Below are 20967 nucleotides of genomic sequence, written 5' to 3'. Positions count from 1 at the left end.
TCCCTATACACAGTTAGTGCTATAGCTGTATTACATATATTGTACATAAACAATCTGAACTTTCATTTTAAAATGAGGCGTTTAAAGAACATTTTCTTATTGTCAACAGTTCTCATGAAAAGACCAAAACCGACAGTGATATATTTTATTCCTGCGTGTCATAGAGCTTCATTGTTTTCCAAAAACAATTAAAAACACATCACTAAGCCACATGTTGCACTCAAAGGACAAGTTCCTTCATCACTATGAGCACACACACACACACACACTGTAGTTTATTCTCAGTCGATCTCACACCGTCCTGCTGCGGGAAATAGTCCTCAACAGATGCATGCACTTTTCCCAAAGGGGGGACCAAATCATTGGTTTGCAAGTCACAAGTAAGTTTGGCATAGTTTTTTTTCACTTGTGCTCAGTAACAATGTTCTTTATGGTTCTCTCCTGCAACCTCACTGGTTGATATTGGATCAATTTTAAACAAAGAGGATCTTGGGAATTAAGTGTTGACTTGCTGGAATGAATGGTGCTGATTTAGTAAAATAAAGGGAAATTAAATCATTTGTGGCACACTTTTTAATTTTGGGGTTTGGGGGAAGGTTTTAATTGTCATTGGTGTTAAAGTCCAAGTCAAAGTCCTTTGATTTTGTCGAGACTGACTCAAGGACTTGAGTATTTACTCTAACCAAGGTAACGTTTGCTTAAAACTACAGTGTCTGACTGCTTTAGGAAATTACTGAGCCTTTGTACCCAATGAAACTTTATATTCATATATTGCTGGTTTTGGTCTTTTCATGGAAATTGTTGCCAATAAGAAAACATGAAAGGTCAGCCTTTGCCTAAAGAAAAGTCAGGCATACAATTAAATGTGAATATGGAATATTATTTAAGAATTGTCTGTTAATTTGTAATATACAGAAGTTCAGTTTAATAGGACATATGATTAATAATGAAAAAGCAGAATGTAGAATTATGGTATATAAGATTTTTTTTTAGAGCTTTTATTGTTTTATTGCAATAACTTGCAATATGTTAACAAAGAGGTGAACATTCATTATTCTTCATTATTACAAATAGAAAAGAAAGCAATGGTTACAGCTTCATTCTTATTTAATTTCACTTGTATACAAAGAAAGAGAAGACCCCGCGTGTGGAAACAGAATTCCCAGTTCCACAGTCCAGAAGGAGTGCATCGAGAAGTCTACATCCAATGGGTTTAACTTTCTCTGCAGCCCACACACTTGCTGCAGTAGTTATTTGGTAAATGGCTGACTATGTTTTCTTGTTGAGATTGCCCAACACAGATGCTGTGGAGGTTAACCGCTAATGTCTGAGCAGATTCAGCTCATTATGGGATGCCAAATTTCTCATAATTATGAGATAATTATGCTGTATCATAATTATAAGGTAGCTCCTTATCATTCCAACATGCTATAATTATGAGGGGAACACTTGATAATGAAAACAACTGCTAGGTTGTTTTTCCCTATAGGGACTGTTGTAAACAGAGACCTACGTACATTTTCCTCTGAGGATATTATACCGTACATCCAAACTTCTGCATGAAAACACATCTTTAAAGCAGTTTGAGCCCCCTGGCGTGACGTAACTTCATTAATTTCATCATCAAGAGAGTTCTTTGTTAGTATTAGAATTAATTTATTCATAAAATAAAAAGGTCAGACACAGGCAAGTACACAACATGATAAGAACAAAGTAAGATCTTAAAGTTATGGAGACAAAATGTCCTGGAATGATCAGATTACAAATCTGTGCATACAGATAAGGCCTTTATAAACAAACTGTTACGATTAGTGTTTGTGCATGCACATCTACCTGCCACCGAAAGGTATCTTTTGCCTTGACTCTTGTATATAGAATTCCAGTGGAGTGCGAGGGCAATCACACAGGTATTACAGCACTAGTCTTCAGGAAATGCAATGCAATATACACAGATACAACAAACACTGCATATTTCTCTTATTTTACATGTTCACATAGTGCTGAAGAGGAGGAGGTTGCCTTGCTGGTTGCTGCTGCAGTGCGGAGAGAAGCACACCGAGCTTCAGGGATGGGAAGGATGCAGAGAGGGAGATGGAAACTATCTCTTGCTTGCTTCCTCCTGCCAGCCTCTTTCAGGCTTCCGTTCCTCAGCAACTGAGTGAAGAGAGACAAATAAAAGTGAGAAGAGACAGGCAGGCAAAGGAGACGCGTTGCCACAAGAGAGCACCTGTCTAGTCGACCTATTTTTAGGCACGCCGTGCGCTAACTATACCATAAGTCTCTGAGGCAGTGATGTGAAGCAAAGCTCTGGCTGCGAGTTGAAAAGCTGTTCAAGCTTTTGTTGTTCATCACCCTGGGCAGCCTCTCCTCAAGGGGCGCGTTTCACAAAGCAGGATTAGCAAGTTAGCGAGATAACTTTAAAAAGAGAAATATCTTCTGAAACTTTGACATTATCAACATGTGAGAATGAATATTAATTCATTGTTTCACAGATTCAGATCAGAAAAACTGGGACACAGGACAATCATTTCACAATTATCTGAAGAACTTTCTGATCCTATTACCTTCAAGACTATGATTGTACTGTTTTATGTAGTAATGTAAGTAACCATACCCTGGAAATATCTTTACTGAAGACTATGTAACACAATAACACAACTAAAAGGAAGAGTGCAACATAGTTAGTGACCGGCTGCTAGCTCTTGCCTTAGCTTCGCTTAGCTTAGCATAAAGATTGGAAACATGGCAAGCCTTTTCTAAAAATAAACTTCTAATTAGAGGTTAGTTACCCATAAAGGTGGGCTGTTTGGTACAGTTTTGATGGCTGACTGTTTATGAATCTATACAGTTCAGTACAATGGCTCTGTTCATTTTAGTCGCAGCTTCTATTTTAACTAGCTAATCACATTTTAATTTGGCTAACACCACTTGTATATCAATTGGTGCAAGAAATGATCCTTTAAGGGTATGAATTACTGAACTGAACTCACAGTTTACAGATTTCTACACTAGCTTCCCTCATCCTGCACAGGAAGTGATGAGCAGAAAATGTGTAGCCTGATGCAGCCGCTGCAGTCTTACCGTTGAAGGATGCCTCTTTTTCACTATGTGGCTCCACTGAGTCTAGATTGCCACAAACTTATCAGAACCCAGTCTGCGGGGACAAAATGTTTATTATTAATCACACTTGATACAATGATGTAAATGTAAACATTAGGTTTTCTCCCCTTCTGCGACATTTGAAAATGAAGACTGGTAAAAGTGACAGATGTGTGCGTGTGTGGAGTGTTCAGTGTCACCGACGATCCCATTGCGCTTAACGGAGTCGGGTCAGAAACAGGAAAAGAATACTTACGCTCCTTCATCCTTCAGTAGAGTCAGGAACTTGCTAACTCTGTAGCCAGGATCCATCTAAAAAAGACATGCACATTACTTTTTAGTGCACATGCATACAAGGTAAAAACCTTATATTCAAGCAGGTCTTATTTTCCTTTTTGAACAGGCATCTGTTTCATTTATAATTCAGAAGCAAGGTGTTGAAACATCAGAGCTATTTGAAATAGTGGCAGGTCCTGGAGTTCACGCTGCCGTTTGTACAAACAGGATTGTGCAGAAGGGGAGGGAGAGAGGAAGTAAAATTAATGGCAACCTATGCAATAACTTACAGTAAGTCTGGAATTGCCTGTAGCTACTAGAGTGAAGACATGAGAGCAGTCAGAAACATTGGAATGAGAGGAAAAAAGATAAAGAGAAGTACGAATGTGTGTATGTGTGTGTAGCTGTGCGGCTGTTTGCAGCATGTCTCGGCAAACACAGGTTCATACTTCTTCAGGCTCAGAATGGGGGGGGGGGGGGCAGGGTGCAGAACATGGCTGCATTTGTGCATACCACAGCAATTACACAGCATCCAGCCTCAACAAACAGGCAGTAAACATCATCAACATACCACAGACACGCAGTCAGAGGGAGAAATTAACACCAGCCAACAGTCAGATTTAGGTCAGTTTCTGCTGCAGCTACAAGTCTGCTACCTGTTTTTATTACTGCAGATAGAGAAGCTTTATCTGAGGAGCGCTGAAGACGCCACCGCTGTGAAACAAAGCATCTCTGGATCCGACAGTACAGTTGGAATCTACTGTAACTGGCTCAGGTTTAAATGTTCGTGCCTGAGTCAAGATCTAACTGAAAAATGTCTTTTGGAAATTCAATTCATATCCGACAAGTTAAGCCTTAAAGAGGGCTACAAAATGTAGTATTGCACTTCCATGAAGATGGAGGATCTGCAAGAAACTGAATTTTGGTCCCTGATGTGGTTCGAGCTCTAAAATCACCAGATCCAACAATCCCCATAATTTAAACTCTTATTGTATTCAGACCCTCACTGCCAGTAAACGTCTTTCAAACACAGAGATAACCTTTATGACATAACTATGACATCATCAGGGTCATTTTCTCTGATTTGACAAACGCTGTTTAGGAGCAACAAAAGGCGTTCTACATCTAAACGCCTTTGCACATCAGCTACATTTCGCAGCAAAAGTCAACAGAGAGCTGAATACCACCGATGTCGTGTTGAATAAACTGTGTTAACTGACTGTCTTGTTAGCGATTCAGCTAGCGAGCGAGCCTGCCTGCAAGGTTTTATTCACCTCTTCAATAACTCTTAACTGAATGAATTGATCGTCGTCGTCTTACTTTTTCTAACTTTTTTTTTTGCTTACCAGTACTTTATTTAAGCTGTGTCCTCTCTAAAAATGCTGGTAGAGAGAGTTTTCTTAACAAATTTCCCCCCGGGGATCAATAAAGTATTTCTGATTCTGATTCTAATCTGTTGCCAGCACTCTCAGTCTGTTTTGCAAGGGTGTATTATCTGATGAGACTGGGCCTTAACTGTGTTTGCAGAGGACTCCCTGGACCAGTAAAGCAGGGTTTGGAAAACTTTGAAAAACTGATGGATGGCCCGTTTAGGTCCAAAATTCTAATTACAATATGCTAATGGTGAATCAACACTTACAGTATCTTTATCCCCGAACCAAACCAAACTCCCCAAGCTGACAAAAACACAACAGATCTGGTCCTTGCTGTCTTTCTTTACAGACCATGCCCAGAGATAGTTCTGTAATCTGTAGTGATGTGTTCCTACTGAATCTCCTTTTGCACCGTACTTTCTTGTTATTTAACAGGTGAGAACTAACAGGATGCTAGCTACAAGCTTGTTGAGCGTGTGTGTGGTTGAATAATGAAAGACAACATTTATTTGATGGAAAGTATGTAACAAATGGATCAAATTAAAGCTTCCACTGGTTGTTAGAGTCCAAATCACTAAGCTTTACTAAGCAGGAACTCTGGGAGTGATGTATGACACATTTACTTTTCGAAGAATCAGTATAATTGATTATCCTGGTGCTCTGACAGGGTCAAAGCCCCTAACAAGGCTTTGCAAATAAATCATTTTGGTGCAGGACAAACAAATGACTACACCACCTTCAACAGGGAAAAATGCAAAAAAACATAACTCCTGGGCCAAAACCACAAACCCCCTAAAGGCATCTTTAAAAAGGTGAGTAGACTTTATACCAACTGTACTTATCTACATACATACAGCTGGTGTGTTGAAAGGAAGCCAAGAATCTGCTGTGAGTTGGTGATCTATGTTTTCATTTTTGTTTCTACAGTTGGATGGGTTTAATGTACATATACATGGAGGTTTTTTTAACCTGCCATATGTGTTGGCCCCTATGATGACTGATAATTGAATTTGCTCTAAATTGTAGGTACAACCACAACCACGAAGTGTGTATGATTGTTTGATGACTGCAGCTTCCCTCTGATTCAGAACATGTGAACGTAACTTGGAAAGCTGCATAGAACATAGTTTCATAACTATGAATGTACTGGGTTTCAACCGTTCGGAGAATGGTTTGCAAACTAGAAAATGTACTGGATCCTTCTGCTCAACAAATCATCAGCAAAGCCACACAGTTTTTCATTCCAGCTAATAGATGACAGTTTTTTGTGACGGAGACAGATTCTGTTGACTGTTGAGAATGCCGGCCAGATGTCGAGGAAGAGGAGGGACAGGGTGCTCGAGCTCAGACCGCACTATTAGAAAAACATAATACACAGGCTCAGCCAGTTTTAAATAAATAAAAAATGTGAAGTGATGTTTCCTTCACTCGTGTCTACTTGACCTTTCTATCACCTAATATCACCAGTGCACATGTAGTTGCATCAAAAATTACATTTACTATCTAGTAGCCAGTAAAAATGTGAATATTTTTGGTGGTGAGGGAAATAGGACTAAGAGTCTGCAGCCACACTAGTGGCTCTGTGAGGATATTTGCTAAATAGCTGCAAAAAAAAAAGCTAAAACAAGCTAAAGAAAATGGGACTGATATCAGCGAGGCAAGTATTTGGTCATACACCAAAATATTGGATCAATAACTGTGGTTATGGTGACATGAACATAGTTACTAAACATTGCAATCCATTCAATAGTTGTCACCATACTTCACTCAAAACCACACAAGTCAACCTCACTAGTGGCGCCACAGGAAAAGTCAGGGATGACCAAATTCATTAGGATCAGGAACCAAGAATGTCTGTACAAAATGTAATCATAATCGATCCGATAGTTGCTGAGACATTTCGGTCTGGACCAGAGTGGTTGACCGACTGACAGGCTAACATCCGGCTAGCGTGATTGAAAATGCAAATGAGTATCGCTTCCTTACCTGCACGGACATTTCAATCAGCATGAGCAGCTTTTTAATTCCAATCCACAAACTTTGGCCCTTCACAGCTTTAGCTATGCTGGCCCGCTCCACGTCCTGAAAACTGCCCAGCAGCTGCGAGGAGAAGGAAGGAGAGAACTCAGGGTTCAGGTTCTGAATTAAACATCTTTAACACCTGAGCTGACAAAGTAAATGTCATTCTTCAAAACAGTGATTGAAAATCTGTTGTAGACCTGTATTTAAGTACTAAAATGGACATAGACTACTTTGGAATAATCTGTGTGTAAAGGTATGTGTGTGTGTGTGTGCGTCTGTGAGAGAGGATGGATAATTGTATGTCAAGTGTATTAAGTAGCTTTGGGTTAAAAGGTGCTGCTGCACATGTGCAGGTGTGTGTTTCTGTTTTTGAGTGCGTATGTGCGATGTTACCTCCAGGGCCTCGACCAGCTGCTCTCCACTCGAGATGTTGGGAATGTGGATGGTGGTGCTGAAAGCATCCAACATCTCCATTTCCTGGAGGACGTCTCTACGACTTGTGGTGCCGATGATCAGTAATTTACGACCCTGTAAGAGAAGCGGACGTGATTACAGACTTTAATTTGTTAATTCAACCAATATGAAACGATATTAGTTTTATGGCATGTGCGATGAATGCTGTTTTGAAAAGGAAGCCAAACAAAAAAACAACCTTTAGCCCTTCAGTTTTTTCCTCCTTTACTCAAAAATACTCATAATCTTGCGTCACCAAATGTTTTCTGCATCGTTGTGTCACATTTTGAGAATTTGGTCTTAAATTTATGAGACCGTCAGAATTTCGTTGCCGACTATATCTGCGATCGCCACAGCTCTTATCTGCCGTTGGTGGACGTGTCTCACAATAAGATCTAGGACCATAGTTTTGGACTGACGACCAAATATTTCACCACGTTCTTCTCATGATTGTGCGATTTTAGGCAGTCAGTGATGAAGGTTTGACGGCGTATAGGGCTGTAAGTCACAACAAGAACGCAGAGAATAGAAAATAACAGGAGACAGGACAAGAGAGGACTACAGAATAGAGCAGAACAGAGCAGAAAACAACAGAACACAACAGCAGAGAAGACAAACATGAGCAGAGAAGAAAGAAGAGAAGCAAAAGAAATGTAGCTCCGCTAAGCCGACAAGTTGGAGAAGGACCAGGAGAAGAAGACGAAGGAGGAGAGGCAGAGGAGTGGCGAGTAGACAGGGGGATTATGGCTGCCGGCTGCCCCCCCATGGCGTGGGGGGTTGTGATGCTGCATGCAGATGAGGTGCCACACAGGCGGCGGTGCTGCCAGGTCCTGGCTCTCTCACAGAGCCCATTCTCCTCCCTGTCCCCCTGGCCTCCCCCGGCCCCAGGCACCCCGCTGGGCCCAGCGCTTTACAACCCCAGAGGAGCACTGCAGCCAGGCATTCAACACCAGGCCCCGCGCCACTTCTCATGCACATGCAGCCATATAGTGGGGCTATACTCTCATTCACAAACCCATCAACAACAGACACACACACACAAACTACAACCAAAGAAACTATGAGAAATGGGTCTCTACCTCCACCATTCACGGTGAGCACAACAGGCCTGGACCCAAACACTCGCTAATAACCATACACTCACACACAGCGCTCACACATGCCAGTCGCAGCCAGAGACCTCCAACAATTCCTCACAAGACGTTGCGCTGGCATCCATAAGATCTGCTGCCCTCTTTCTGCCACCAAAGGACTAACAACCCTACAGTGAGCATGCTACACATAAATACCACAACAAAGAGTTTGTTACCTTTGGAGGAGTTTTCTTCAGCAGCACCAGTAAAGCTTGTAACACCAGGTTGGAGAAACGAGGGCCAATCGGGACGTAGTCTGATGAAACAGATCATTTGTTATTAGCAATTTTCCTCATTCCCCATTTCACATAAAGATTGATTCATGATTTAATATCCGTCCAGTGCATTTAACTCATCAGCAGCCGAACACAAAATGCTTTTTATTTTTAGCTCCCTTGTAGTACTTTGACTCTCTAAAAATGGACGACTGGGGGTCTTACCTAACAGACGTTCAATGTCATCCACAACCACACAGCTCAGCTGGGACTTGTAGGCGTCTTCAAATATCTATCACAGGGAATAAAAGTGGAAACAGGTCCAGATCAGAAATAGGCGCACAGCCAAAGCTAGTTATTTCTTTCTTAGGGTCAGTCAGTTAAAAATGGTGTTTGTAAAGGTTTTCAATTAAAAAATGTCTTCATTCAGTTTTTGTACTTAAGTTCAATTTAAGTCACATGTATTAAATCAAAGCGGCCAGGCAATAAAGCTATTAAAATCCAGAAGATGAGAGACAACAGTATGGCTTAAACCTCATTACATTTGCCATCTTACATGGATCAGTACTAGTGAGGAATTTTCACACCTTTAAATACTTTCTGTACGAATCCCAAACCTTTCTAGACAGAGACTAATGACTAATTATTTTTTCTTTATTACAAGACTTTAAACTCGCATGTAAAGATTTTTAAAATTGTCAAGTGGTGAGTGATACCCTTTTGATGGCTTGGCATTTGGCGATCTCCGAGAAGCCGATCATCTTGTCTGGGGAGCAAATCTTGATAAATGGGAACTGGGAGTCTTCAGAGATCTTAGCAGCCAGCGCAGTTTTCCCACTGTTAGGCGGGCCTGAGGGAGAAGATCAAACACTTATCAGCTGGTTGTAACATTTTTAAAGGTGTATTCAACTGTGTGTATGCTGACTGTAACTCGAGTTACATGAGGTTAGCGTGTGTGAGTCTTACCCTCCAGTAACACAGAAACCAACGGTGTGCGGTCGCTGTTCTTCGTCTGCTGCACCAGCAGCTCCCCGTCCTCTAGGACCGCTGACACCGGGTCACCCCATCGGATTATCCCGTTCATGATGTAGCTGGCGTAGTCCTCCTGATTGGTACCAAATGCCTGGACAGGAATAAATAAACAGGAATAAATAAACAAATTGTTTAGGATATATTCCTTGTTTATATCTTAATTGCTTACTACAGTAATCAGGGGCTACTGTACATCCATTAACCCCCCAAATACATTCAATTTAGCTAACTCATTCACCGCTGCTCTCCGTCAACGATTAAGGACTGGCCAAAAGTTCAGTATAATCTTAAATATATGACGAGCTGGACGAAACAACCAATAATAACAGTAGCAGGGAAAATAAACAAAACAAAAAGTAACACTGGCAAAAGGTAACACAGACTTTAACCTGCACACAACGGGAAGTTTCCACTGTCCAGTTATTGGAATTATGAATTTACCAACACCTTGAAAAGGTAGATAAAGGATAGACTTGAGCAGGCTGATAATATCCGACAGCTTCTCCTAAGTTACCTAGAGGCTTTATAAATAATAGTGTCTATTAGGTAATGGTTGTTTCGATTTCTTATTTATAGTCTACTGTTTTTTTATTTTGAAGTTGGCTTAGGACAGTGGGAGGGTGGTAGAAGATGGGGATGGTTGACTGTTTCTGTTTTGAACTTTGGGTAATCTGCATTATAAAGCTTAATTCATTTAATGTATTCTTTATTTTTTAATCCAATGTATTTAACACAGGAGACACAAAGAAGAGACAGAGAGAGTGACGTAAAGCAACTTACAGGTTTGATGTCGTTGTTCAGTGAGGCCATGAAGTCATGCCTGCTGACCTGCAGCTTCTCTGCCGTCTCAATGTTTACCTCCACCGTGTTACTGGCCTACGACAAGCACAGAACACACACACATAATGCAAGTTGAGCGACAGCAAATAATGAGTTACTTTGGTTCCTGGATGAACTCCATGCCCCCTGCTAATGAAATCCATTACGTGAAGTATTGCACATTTAGATTTGCACAATGTGTCAGGAGACAGTGTGCTCCCTCAGAGCAGAAAGGTCAGACCGAGAGGAGGAGGGAGGGAAGAATAAGTGTTCAGAGGAGTGAAGAAAAACGTCACAGCCATCAGACATGTGTAAGGCCCCTTGTCTGTCATTTATCATCACCCTCCAATATCTGCTGCTCCAATGCGTGTCTGTGGGGGCAGAACACTTAACAGATGAGAACTTCACCTTATCTGTGTGTCCCACTGAGCTGTGTAGATTTGAGCCTATGCACCTGATAAAACACTTAAGTGAGGGCACACACACACCTGGGTTCTTTACCCAATCCTTCCTCGGTGGTGGCTAGTTAAACCGGCCACCATGCCCGCCAGGTGTGTGATCTGCACATCCTTAAACTTTGCAGCACGAGAAATTTTCCAGTGAGAGCTTATATTAAAGCTCAATCTGAGATGAAATATTGGAGATTTCAGTTACTAGTTTTATTTGGATTTAGGTTTGGTTTCAGGGTAATATTAACTATAAATTAAAATAGATTAAATTATCTTTATAATGCTAAAAATGTAGGTGGCAAGAAGGTTTTAAGCGCTGAATAGTGTCTGCAAGTACTTATTTTCCAGAAATAAGATAGGGCAACCTGTACTGTAACCTCAGAGGCCAGACCCAGAGCAAAAAAAAACTCAGAAGAAAGCAAAAATTCACACACTGGCTGACTGTGGCTTTGATGTGCTGGTTTTATATCACAGTTATTCAAAATATCTTTGCTATATGTTGGTCAAAATATGAACAATTTGAAGACCACATATTGAGAGATTGTGATGGATATTTTCATAGAATAAATGAAAAAAAATACAGACAGAGAGAGTATGTTTTTTTCATGATAACTAATGCTCTTAACTCAGAGTGGTCTGTCATATGGGGTTTCTTAGACAAGTTATCCACTTTGTGGCAGGTCTAGCGAGAGAAAAAAAAATGTGTTGAAAGGAGATTGAAGGTTCAAGCAGCAGCAGCCTTTGATTCATGGAAATGTAGCAATCCCTTCGATTTGAGCCCATTTTCTTTTAGTATAAGGTGCAATATTCTTACTGTGTGAGAGTGTGTGATTTTGAAGTAATCCAAACGTATTCAGATTATATTTTTTAATAGATTGCATTACTGTTTACAAAAATTGCCATGTGATTTCATGTTTTAGTTAATGACAACATTTCAAAGCAATCTGACCCAACCCTGGCAGGAATATGCCAAATGTCCCTTGAGGACTCTGACCTTGATATGTCTGTTCATGGCAGTTGACTGTGCAGCCCTGACCAGGCCCTCCAGCTCAGCACCACTGTAGTTCTTCGTCTCTGTGGCCAGCTCCTTGATGTCTACGTCACTGGACAGCAGCTCATACTGACGCATCTTTGCCGTGTGGATGTGGAGGATCTGAACTCGTCCCCTTTCATCCGGTAACCCTGGAAAAAGAGAAGGGAGATAAGGGAGCTTTCCTCAAAAAATAGTCGCTATGTCTTTAACTCACTGTCAAGCAGGAAAGGTATGTTGACTGTGTAAAGTGTCCTGCTGCTGTACGGCTCTTTTTGACAGCAGAGAGCAGTCAAATTGCCACTAAACTACCTCACAAGGACTAATGCTCTTAAATGGCTAAAGTGAACTCCTTAAAGACACTAACTTTAGCATTTGATAGGTGAGACTAACCAAAATGATTAACAAAGTAAATAATAATAATAAATCCATTATTTGGATTACACTGGTAAACCAGCACATTCCAGTCCACACAGAGGTATTACCTTAACTTTTAAATGGTCACTAGTTCAAAGAAAAAGTCATTAATAGTGTTTTAATTCTGTTTCCAGTCTACTGAGACAAACTGCAAGGAGTTAACACCAGAGTGAAACCTTATCAGTACGTTCTTCACTTCTTACCAATCTCCATCTTGACCTCCAGTCTTCCCGGCCTCAACAAGGCCTCATCAATCAGGTCAGGCCTGTTGGTCATACCTGAGGGGGGACAGATGGACAGATAGTGGAAAGGAGAGACAGCACAAGAAAAGGATGAATGAGAGAGTTAGTGCAGATGTTCAGGGATGACACTGCAGAGCCTGTGAAGTTTGCTAACAGAGGGAAAAATAGTGTGTGTTTCTTTGTGTGTGAGCACCTATGACCAGGATGTTGTTGAGCTGCTCCACGCCGTCTATCTTGGACAGCAGCTGGTTGACCACAGTGTCGTGGACTCCTGTGCTGCCTGCCATGCTGCCACGCTGCTTACAGATTGCATCAATCTCATCAAATATGATGATGTGAAGGCCGCTGTTGGCGCCAAGCTGTTCAGCAGAGGGGAAAGAAAGATTATATCAGCTGTTTACACTAGAAATTACGTCCTATATAATAACACAAAATGTACATGTATTATATAGTGTTTGCTTAAACATCAAGGATATGTGTTCTTTGAGTGTTTCACAAATGTACTTGGGTATCAAGTTAAAGGACTTTTGCTAGCTTTCCAAGGTCCTAATGCATAAAAAATTAGCTTATTTTGGGGTAAGAAAGGACACAAAGCCTGAAAGTCTGTTGAATTATTCTTTGTTGAAATTTTCTTTTTACATTTTGCATCCTTAAATGAAGTTTTTTAGAAGATATGAGAGTCTGGGAGTTTGAGATGCAGTATCCTGACTGGTTGCATGCCAATAAATGCATTAAACCAGACAATTTGGCAGCTAAACCTCAAGTAAATAGGGCCTCAGACATTACTCATGGCCTTGTGAAGTTGAAAGTAATTATTACTCCTGTGTCAGCGCACAATGCAGTGACTTGCAAAAACTATAGGGCTATTTCTTTCTGAGACATAAATGCAAAAAGACGACAAAGACGCTGCTGATGCTTTTCCCTCAGCAGAGAGACAGATGGAAAGAGTGAGAGAGCGGCAGGGTGGGGGGTTATCCGTCCATCTACAGACCTGTCAGTCTCAGCCCTAGCATTTAAAGCAGGTGTGGAGCTGTCCTTATTACACACTGGATGGTGTGTGTGTGTGTGTGTGTGTGGGTGTGTGTGTGTGTGTGTGTGTGGTGTGTGAGAGAGAGAGAGAGTATGTGTGTGTGTGCCTGTGTGTTGTGTGTGTGTGTGTATAGGGAGGTCTAATAGGAGGTCAAAGAGAGCCCAGCCCCTCATTAGGTGGTGAAGAGTGAGGCTCGATGCAAGTGTCTCCCCATCCAAACCAACCATCCCTGCTGGGTTTCAATGCATAACTGCCACCCCCCCTCCACACACACACACCAGAACTTTACCAAAGTTATTACAGCTATGTCTGGCTAAAGGGCAGATCTCTCCTCTCCTGGAGAAATTAGTTTTTTTGTGGTTAGATAGATGAAATGATTATGTGTGTTTTGAAATGGGAGAATACTGATCCCAGAGAACTGACTTTGGCTGATGTGTCGATAATAAGTTCAACAAAGTTGTAGCACTACAGGTAAAGTTTCTGGAAGTTGTAATAAACCAACACTGATTTATCAACACCACTATGTGTGGTTGTCTTATAAAACAGCATTACCCCCCTTGTGCATGTGCGTATATACTGTAATGTGTCCTCCCCTCACCCTCTTCTGTTCTTCCTCTGCGTCTGCAAACAGCTTCCTGATGTTGGCCTCAGACTCTCCGACGTACTTGTTGAGAATCTCGGGGCCGTTGACGATCTTTGGCTCCCGGGCATTAAGCATCTTGCCAATCTGTCGTGCCATCAGGGTTTTACCGCAGCCTGGGGGTCCGTACAGCAGGATTCCCTTCACATGCTTACAGCCTGGAGACAGACACACAACCGGGGACAGAGGAATAGAAGTCAAACTGAGCACAGGCTGTTCTTTTATTTTAACAAGAAACTTCTACACAGCAAATGTTTCTAGTAGTTATAAAGCTCATATCTTTGTTAGGTAAAGCCAAAACAGAGGGCTTTTAATCAGACATCTCAAAACATGTTAATGGAGCAGTGTGGAGTCCTGTCCCCCAGCCAACACAGGGTTTCTGCAGGTTTCAACAGGTTAAATTAAAGACTTTTCAAGACCTTTTTAAGACCATATGAAAGCAATTTACGACCTTTTCACGTCCATACTGGCATGAAAAAGTACAAAGGATATGAAGGAAAATCAGTATTGGTTCCATGTCGGTTTCTTTTTGTAGTTGTTACAGCACGATCAATACAAGTTCTTCCCCCAAACACATTTAAAATCCAACTTAATACAAGTACTGTTAACTTCATTAATCCAATCGATTTTTAAGACCTTTAAGGGATTCAATTCTGATTATTAGATTATCTAAGACCCTGTGGAAACCCTGCAACATTTAGGGCATTATTTGCTTTTTTCCCCTTCCTTTTACATAGCCCATTGGTTTACTATTAGTAGTTTGTAATATCAAGTACAACAAAACACAGTTGTGACCCATGAAGCAAAGTCAGCTACAGATACTGTAACTCTGAAATGTAAAGAATATAAAAATAACAGGTTGTTTATGGCATTGAATGAGAGTTCAGTGACTTATAACTCAGTGACTGGCTTTAAGACAGGATTATGTTGCATTGATACAAGTATGCCTTTCTTTTTTCTTTTATTTGCACTGTATTGGTGAATCCGTAAACCTTTAATTTAGATAAAAGTGTGGAGGCTGTGAGTTTACAGTGTGGATCTTTTAATGGCCTTTTGCACCTGCTTAATGACATTTAGCCCAGACTAATTGAGAGGCCCCTGATAACCATCTGAGCTGCCATTTGGGCCTGCTGAAGGAAAAGCAGCCAGGATGACAGGTTGGGGGGGGGAGAAGGAGAAGGCGGGGAAAAGTTATGTGGTTGTGTTGTGTTTGGGAGAGAAAGCTCTGAAGCTTCTGTCTGTCTGCCTACCTCACCTCTAAGGGAGCAAAGGGGAGACAAGGTGAAACTTTCAGACTTTTGGTCCGACGCACACACATAATGTGTAAGGTACACATGCACACCGCCTCTCTGTCAGCACCTGCTCTCCCTGCTCCCCACGCCTGCCAATTACAGCTTCACCTTTAGCGGGATGCTCTATCAGGGCATGCCATCTCATTACAGCAGCCAGCTGGCCACAGCCAAAGGCTGACTCCTGCACACAACCACCCGGCTAAAGGTCAGCTCACACACTGCTGGACGCTGCCACAGGCGCTGAGCACCGTGGGTATGGAGTGTCTGTGTGTAGCAGATTTAAGCAAGGTGTGTATTTGCCAACCTCAGAGGTCTTTACAACAGGTTTTCACAAGACTTCCAGGTCTGAGAGCAAGGATTAGGACTGATGTGTATATATGCACGTGTGTGGGATGGCAGGGGTTTTTTGTGTGAGTCACAAAGAGGACTACCTGATGGCTTTTATTACAATGAGCTGCTGTCCTTTTGCAAAGTGAATCATCATAGTAATCTGACAGCTGTCAAAGAGCTATTAATGAGTGTGCGGAGGGATCACTGTCAGGGGATGACAGGGTTTTTAGTCATGGTCGAGGCATCGCAGGAGGACGCTGCCTTGCCTGCTAATGGTTGATTGTGGGTTTCAGTGATTCAGGCAATCATACATTTCTCAAAGGAATTATTCAAAGTTTCGTTTGCCATAATGTTGATTTAGGAATTAAACACAAGCTGGCTATAATAACTGAAAACAGTGATTATATTTGGCAGGTATTATTCATCTGTTTCGACACAATGAGTGCTGAAAAAAAGTCTGATCTCTAATATAATTGTGTATCTTTCCTCATTGCTGTTACTATTTAGCATGTTGAGGAGGGACTTAAATATCCTCATATCAATTTAAATTGAAAAGCAGACTCTCGTATGTGTATTTTTGTATCAGCTGATAGATTTGTGGAAGTGGCCCAAAGGAATTTTCAGTGAGGCATTTCTGTAGACATCTATCTCACCATAGGACGCCACTAAGTGCACCTGTATATGAGTTTATTGACAGTCATTGTTGGTGAAAGGTTAAAATGACTCAGCTGAGTAACTACTGCACACTGAGGAAGGCACTGCTGAAACATCTGTGCACTTTACTCCTCTATGCTGAATGTAGCTTAAGCAAGACTTTCGAAAAAGCAATATATAAAAATCATTAGAAAACATTCTTAACACAGACAATCTTATGAAATCATCGTCTGACTGAAAAAGGCACAATGAATAAGTGGTGGTGGGATAAAGAAAAAGAGAGGAAAACTCACCCATCTGTTCTACTATGTCTGGAGGGAAGACTCGGGAGGCGAAGGCTCTACGGAAGATGTCAGAAAACTCTTTGTCAAGGCCGCCAATACCCATCCTCTCAAAGTTCCAGTCTGGGCAGATGACGGACTGGCGAGACTCTCGGGTCTTGGCTTTCCCTGGAGGGTTCGGACAAAAAAAAGATGCTTAAATGTTGTGCTTAAAAGAAAAGCCTAATGTTTTTGATTAATTACTGAGAGACCAGTCTTTTCTTGTGCTTTTTATTGACAGACTTGTATGAGTTATTTTGACTCCAAAAAATCAATATGGTGCATAGCACAAGCTCGGTCTGAGCAATTCAATTATCTTTTACATAAAGGTCAATTTAAGATTTTGTTTCTGACTGGTGTTAAATAAATGATTGCAATATTGATATAACCAGAGTTTATTACATTTAAACCTTGTTATGAAGGTAAAGTGCCCGCCAGGTGGCCACTGGCACAACTGGACTGAGCCACTGCCAACAAAATGTTAAAGGGAAAGCTGAGCAACATGTGTGAAGTGTGCCCCCTTGTGGTTTTATAGAGAATTGTCCTACAGAGAGTGGATGCAAAAACACACAACTAAAACCATATCAAGAAATCCACTTGTTTTTCAGTAGGTGAAAAGAGTCGTGTATTGTTGACACTTACCAATCAGAGTCACGGATGAGGTCTCTGACTTCTCAAAAATCACCTGACTGTTTCCCAGCAACAATCCGATCTCAATCTGAGGAAAAACAGATGAAGATAAAGATGAAGATGATAATCAGGACACAGTACAATCAGCAGTTATCTATATATGATACCTACAACTTCAACCACATGGGGTTTAAATGAATGATTAAATGAATTTTTTTTTTCAATAAAAAATGAATTAAATAACTTCCACGATATATATATAAAAGCCTCTGGTGGTACAGGAGTACATCATGGGACAGCGACAAATTGTTCTCAAGGTACCTTAGGTTTTTTGCCAGAGGCATTTTCTCCCTTTAGGATGCTGGGGTCCATGGCCTCAATCTCCTTTATCAGCAAGCCAAACAGCTTATCACAGAAACTAAACACCAGCTAGAAAAAAAACAACAGGAAGCAAGGCACAATATATGTCAGAAACATTTTTAATTACTCCAAACGAACAGAAATTAGTTCTACTAGCGAAAGGAGACATTCAAATAAATAAGGATATAATTAATAGAACCACTAGTCTTATAATGCATGTTTGTGATTTCACTGTATTAATGAATTCCACTAAATTCTACAATAAACTCAGAGCTCATCCAGTGCTTCCCCTTAAAGCCCCAAGCACCTGCTGGCCGACGCTGAAGGCCTGGTTGTTGAAGTGCTGGATGAACTCGCTGGCCATGTGGTCCGAGTCGTAGGGGTTGCTGTCCACACTCTTCTTCTGCAGGAAGTCAATTTCCACTGTCATGCTGCTTACACACTGTTTGGACTTTTCAAAGTTGTAGTTCGTTACTATAAGGAGAGGAAAACAATAGGTGGTGAGGTTTATAGTCTAGAGGACAGCATCTTTCATTGACCTGGATTACTTTTTATTTGGAGAGTTTGTTCTCCTCAGAGCCGAGTGGTCCGTATATTGGCCCAATCACACTGTGTTTCCTGCCGGTCCTCATGAGAGTGTGTCTTAAGTTTCACTTTGTAGCGCTGTCTAATTGAAATTAAAGCTGTATTAATTGATTTTTGTGGCCACTTGGGGGGAAAAGGAACAAGCTGGAACACAACATCTGATGTATTATCTGCTGCTGATTTACACATGCAACAGACACAGAGGAAGAGTAGGATTCATTTGGAGTCCAATATTCTTTCTTTTTCTCTCTTTACCAACCTGAGGAAGTATCTGGCTCTTTAGCTTTAGCTAGTTGCTAACTTTGTCTGTCTGGGTTTCTGCTGGGAACAAGTTGATGAGGAGACTTTGAGAGCCGGAAATCTGAAACAATAAGCTAAAAGAGACTGAAACATTTGATCCTTTGTAACTGTAAAAATATTGATTACTGTAGCTTAACATGTAAATTTAATTATCAAATGAAATACGTTTAAGTATGGCTTTAGGTATTTAGTGTGCATATGATCTTGAGCGCACTCATTTTCCTACAACTGTGCCATTTTCAATAAATTATAAATTTTTCTTCACCTTAAATAGCTGGAATCCTCCTAACAACTGAATACTAGTGTTACAATCAAAGCAGACTACTTGACATAATATTGACCTTTCAAAGCAGAAGTATTGCAGAAGGAGGTTTTTAATGCGGAACAGGTTTTGAATACTGGATGTTCTTGTCAGTCTGTATTTAAAAACAGAGCTATTTCATCATGATCCAACCATACAAATGCAATAGAGGGTTTGTCCAGCAGATGTCGCCATTTTTGACTGAATCCAATGCTTCGAAACAGTGAACCATTTTTAACACACTTGCTTCAAAGTGATTTAGTGCTTCAGAAAGCTTTGTTTCCCTTTATCACTACTAAATATCACACACAGCTCTGTGGCATGTCTACTAGTATCTAGATATTTATGGTGCGATTATGTTCAATTAGACACGTAGTATACAGCAGAGTCATTTGGAGTGGTTACCAAATCAATGAATGCCTTATTAGCAGACAATCAACCGTTTATCCTTTAATGTGAGTAACAGAATCAGCAACACAACAGGAAGGTCCTGAATTTGATATGATTTGTGGTTTTACTGTTCAAACTGTTGGTAATGATGAAAATGATGAAAATGATATATCTGTCTTGTGGATTTCCACTGCTGTCAGGTAATTACATCTGCAATACTGCTACATTATTCATATCAGTTAGCAGGAGACACTATTCAAACATTATATCAATTATGGAGATTAACTGAATGTTCAAATATCCTGATATGGTTGGTTTAAACAGAAATAAAAAAAGAGAGAATATGCCTTTGATCAAATTATAAAAAAGAGCCACGGCTCGTCTGCTTTTTTTTCCAAGACGATGTCAAGAAAGATTAAAGTATCATGAGGCCTATTCATTCTTTCACTCAGTGGATTATATTTTCATTCCTCCTTTTCACTCCTGATCTGCAGACAGTATCATAATAGCGGCCATCATTTTGGGCATTGCTTGGCCTGAGGGAGCTGAGCGCAGTTTTTCATCAAAGAACAGGCCTTCTCTTTCTCTGGATGCTGGCCAACCTCTGAAACAGATGTGCGGTGACACCACCCACCCATATTGTTATCCTGTCTCCCCCTGTGCTGGGTAAATCATGTTCCCTCCACCCCTCGTGACATCTAAATAATAGCTAAACCCCCTAACCCCTCATATAATGTGGAATCTGCAGGATACCATCAGACGACCATCAGATGTCAGCACAGTGGAAGACTGCAGCCTTTAAAGTCAGTCACATGTACAGTTTGATGAATCCTTCAATGTCTGAAGGTTAGATTTGATATCAAAGGCTATTATGTTTCTGCTGGTGGTGGTGTCTGTGACTCAAAAGGCATTCAGAGATAAGAGAGAAAGACTGTCAAGCACTGTTAATCAATAGATAGATAGATACAAAAGGCTGAAAGCACAATCTGTCTGTGCAGCCTGTAGATACATGTGAGGCACTGCAAGTCTGTCCTTTAGCAATTAGGGGCCAAATCCAATATGAAAGGTGACAAATCTTAATATTTCATATTCTGCTGACTGTGACGGATGTTTCTTCGGTGTAGTTCATTGCTCGTCTAAAAGTGCAGTAGATGTTGCTTTTAAATTGCGTGGCTAGCTTCATTTGCCATATTGATGTACCTTACACCAATGACACAGAATGATACAATTTTTAATATTTTTTTGGGGGGGTGTTGCCTTTATTGGATAGGACAGCTGAAAATGGACAGGAAATGGGGAGAAGGAGAGGGGATGACACGCAGCAAAGGGCCACAAGTCGGATGTGAACCCATGGCTGCTGCAGGGCCCCAGAATGATATAACTTGTAAGAAATGTCTTCAGGTGTGATGGTTACATAAAGATGTACAATAATTGTTCATAAAGGTCAATTCATTGTTGGTTTTGGGCTTATATATATATATATATATATATACATATACACACACACACATATATACATATACACATATATATACATATATACATATACACATATATATACATATATACATATAC

The 20967-nt window shown here is 40.8% G+C and overlaps 1 protein-coding gene across 1 annotated transcript in view; it reads right to left on the bottom strand.

The window, feature by feature from the left end:
- Window positions 1-955: 955 nt before the first annotated feature.
- LOC118332285 (vesicle-fusing ATPase-like) overlaps window positions 956-20967 on the bottom strand; it is a 24720-nt gene continuing 4708 nt past the window's right edge. Inside the window, exons 5-22 of the mRNA XM_035667490.1 lie at window positions 18124-18290; window positions 17778-17885; window positions 17469-17544; window positions 16800-16955; window positions 14189-14388; window positions 12754-12919; window positions 12522-12596; window positions 11866-12053; window positions 10384-10479; window positions 9538-9694; window positions 9288-9421; window positions 8797-8863; window positions 8533-8612; window positions 7164-7298; window positions 6735-6848; window positions 3356-3411; window positions 3082-3154; window positions 956-2154 (exon numbers count right to left, since the gene is read on the bottom strand). Coding sequence (XP_035523383.1) covers window positions 3124-3154; window positions 3356-3411; window positions 6735-6848; window positions 7164-7298; window positions 8533-8612; window positions 8797-8863; window positions 9288-9421; window positions 9538-9694; window positions 10384-10479; window positions 11866-12053; window positions 12522-12596; window positions 12754-12919; window positions 14189-14388; window positions 16800-16955; window positions 17469-17544; window positions 17778-17885; window positions 18124-18290 — 2006 coding nt within the window. The 3' untranslated portion in view covers window positions 956-2154; window positions 3082-3123. The remainder of the gene's footprint in view (window positions 2155-3081; window positions 3155-3355; window positions 3412-6734; window positions 6849-7163; window positions 7299-8532; window positions 8613-8796; window positions 8864-9287; window positions 9422-9537; window positions 9695-10383; window positions 10480-11865; window positions 12054-12521; window positions 12597-12753; window positions 12920-14188; window positions 14389-16799; window positions 16956-17468; window positions 17545-17777; window positions 17886-18123; window positions 18291-20967) is intronic.

Source organism: Morone saxatilis, unplaced genomic scaffold (assembly GCF_004916995.1).
Source record: "Morone saxatilis isolate NCDOM2014 unplaced genomic scaffold, NCSU_SB_2.0 Contig1, whole genome shotgun sequence".
Classification (NCBI taxonomy): Eukaryota; Metazoa; Chordata; class Actinopteri; family Moronidae; genus Morone; species Morone saxatilis.
Note: the sequence above shows the minus strand (reverse complement) of the source record. Positions and strands in the feature narration are given on the sequence as shown.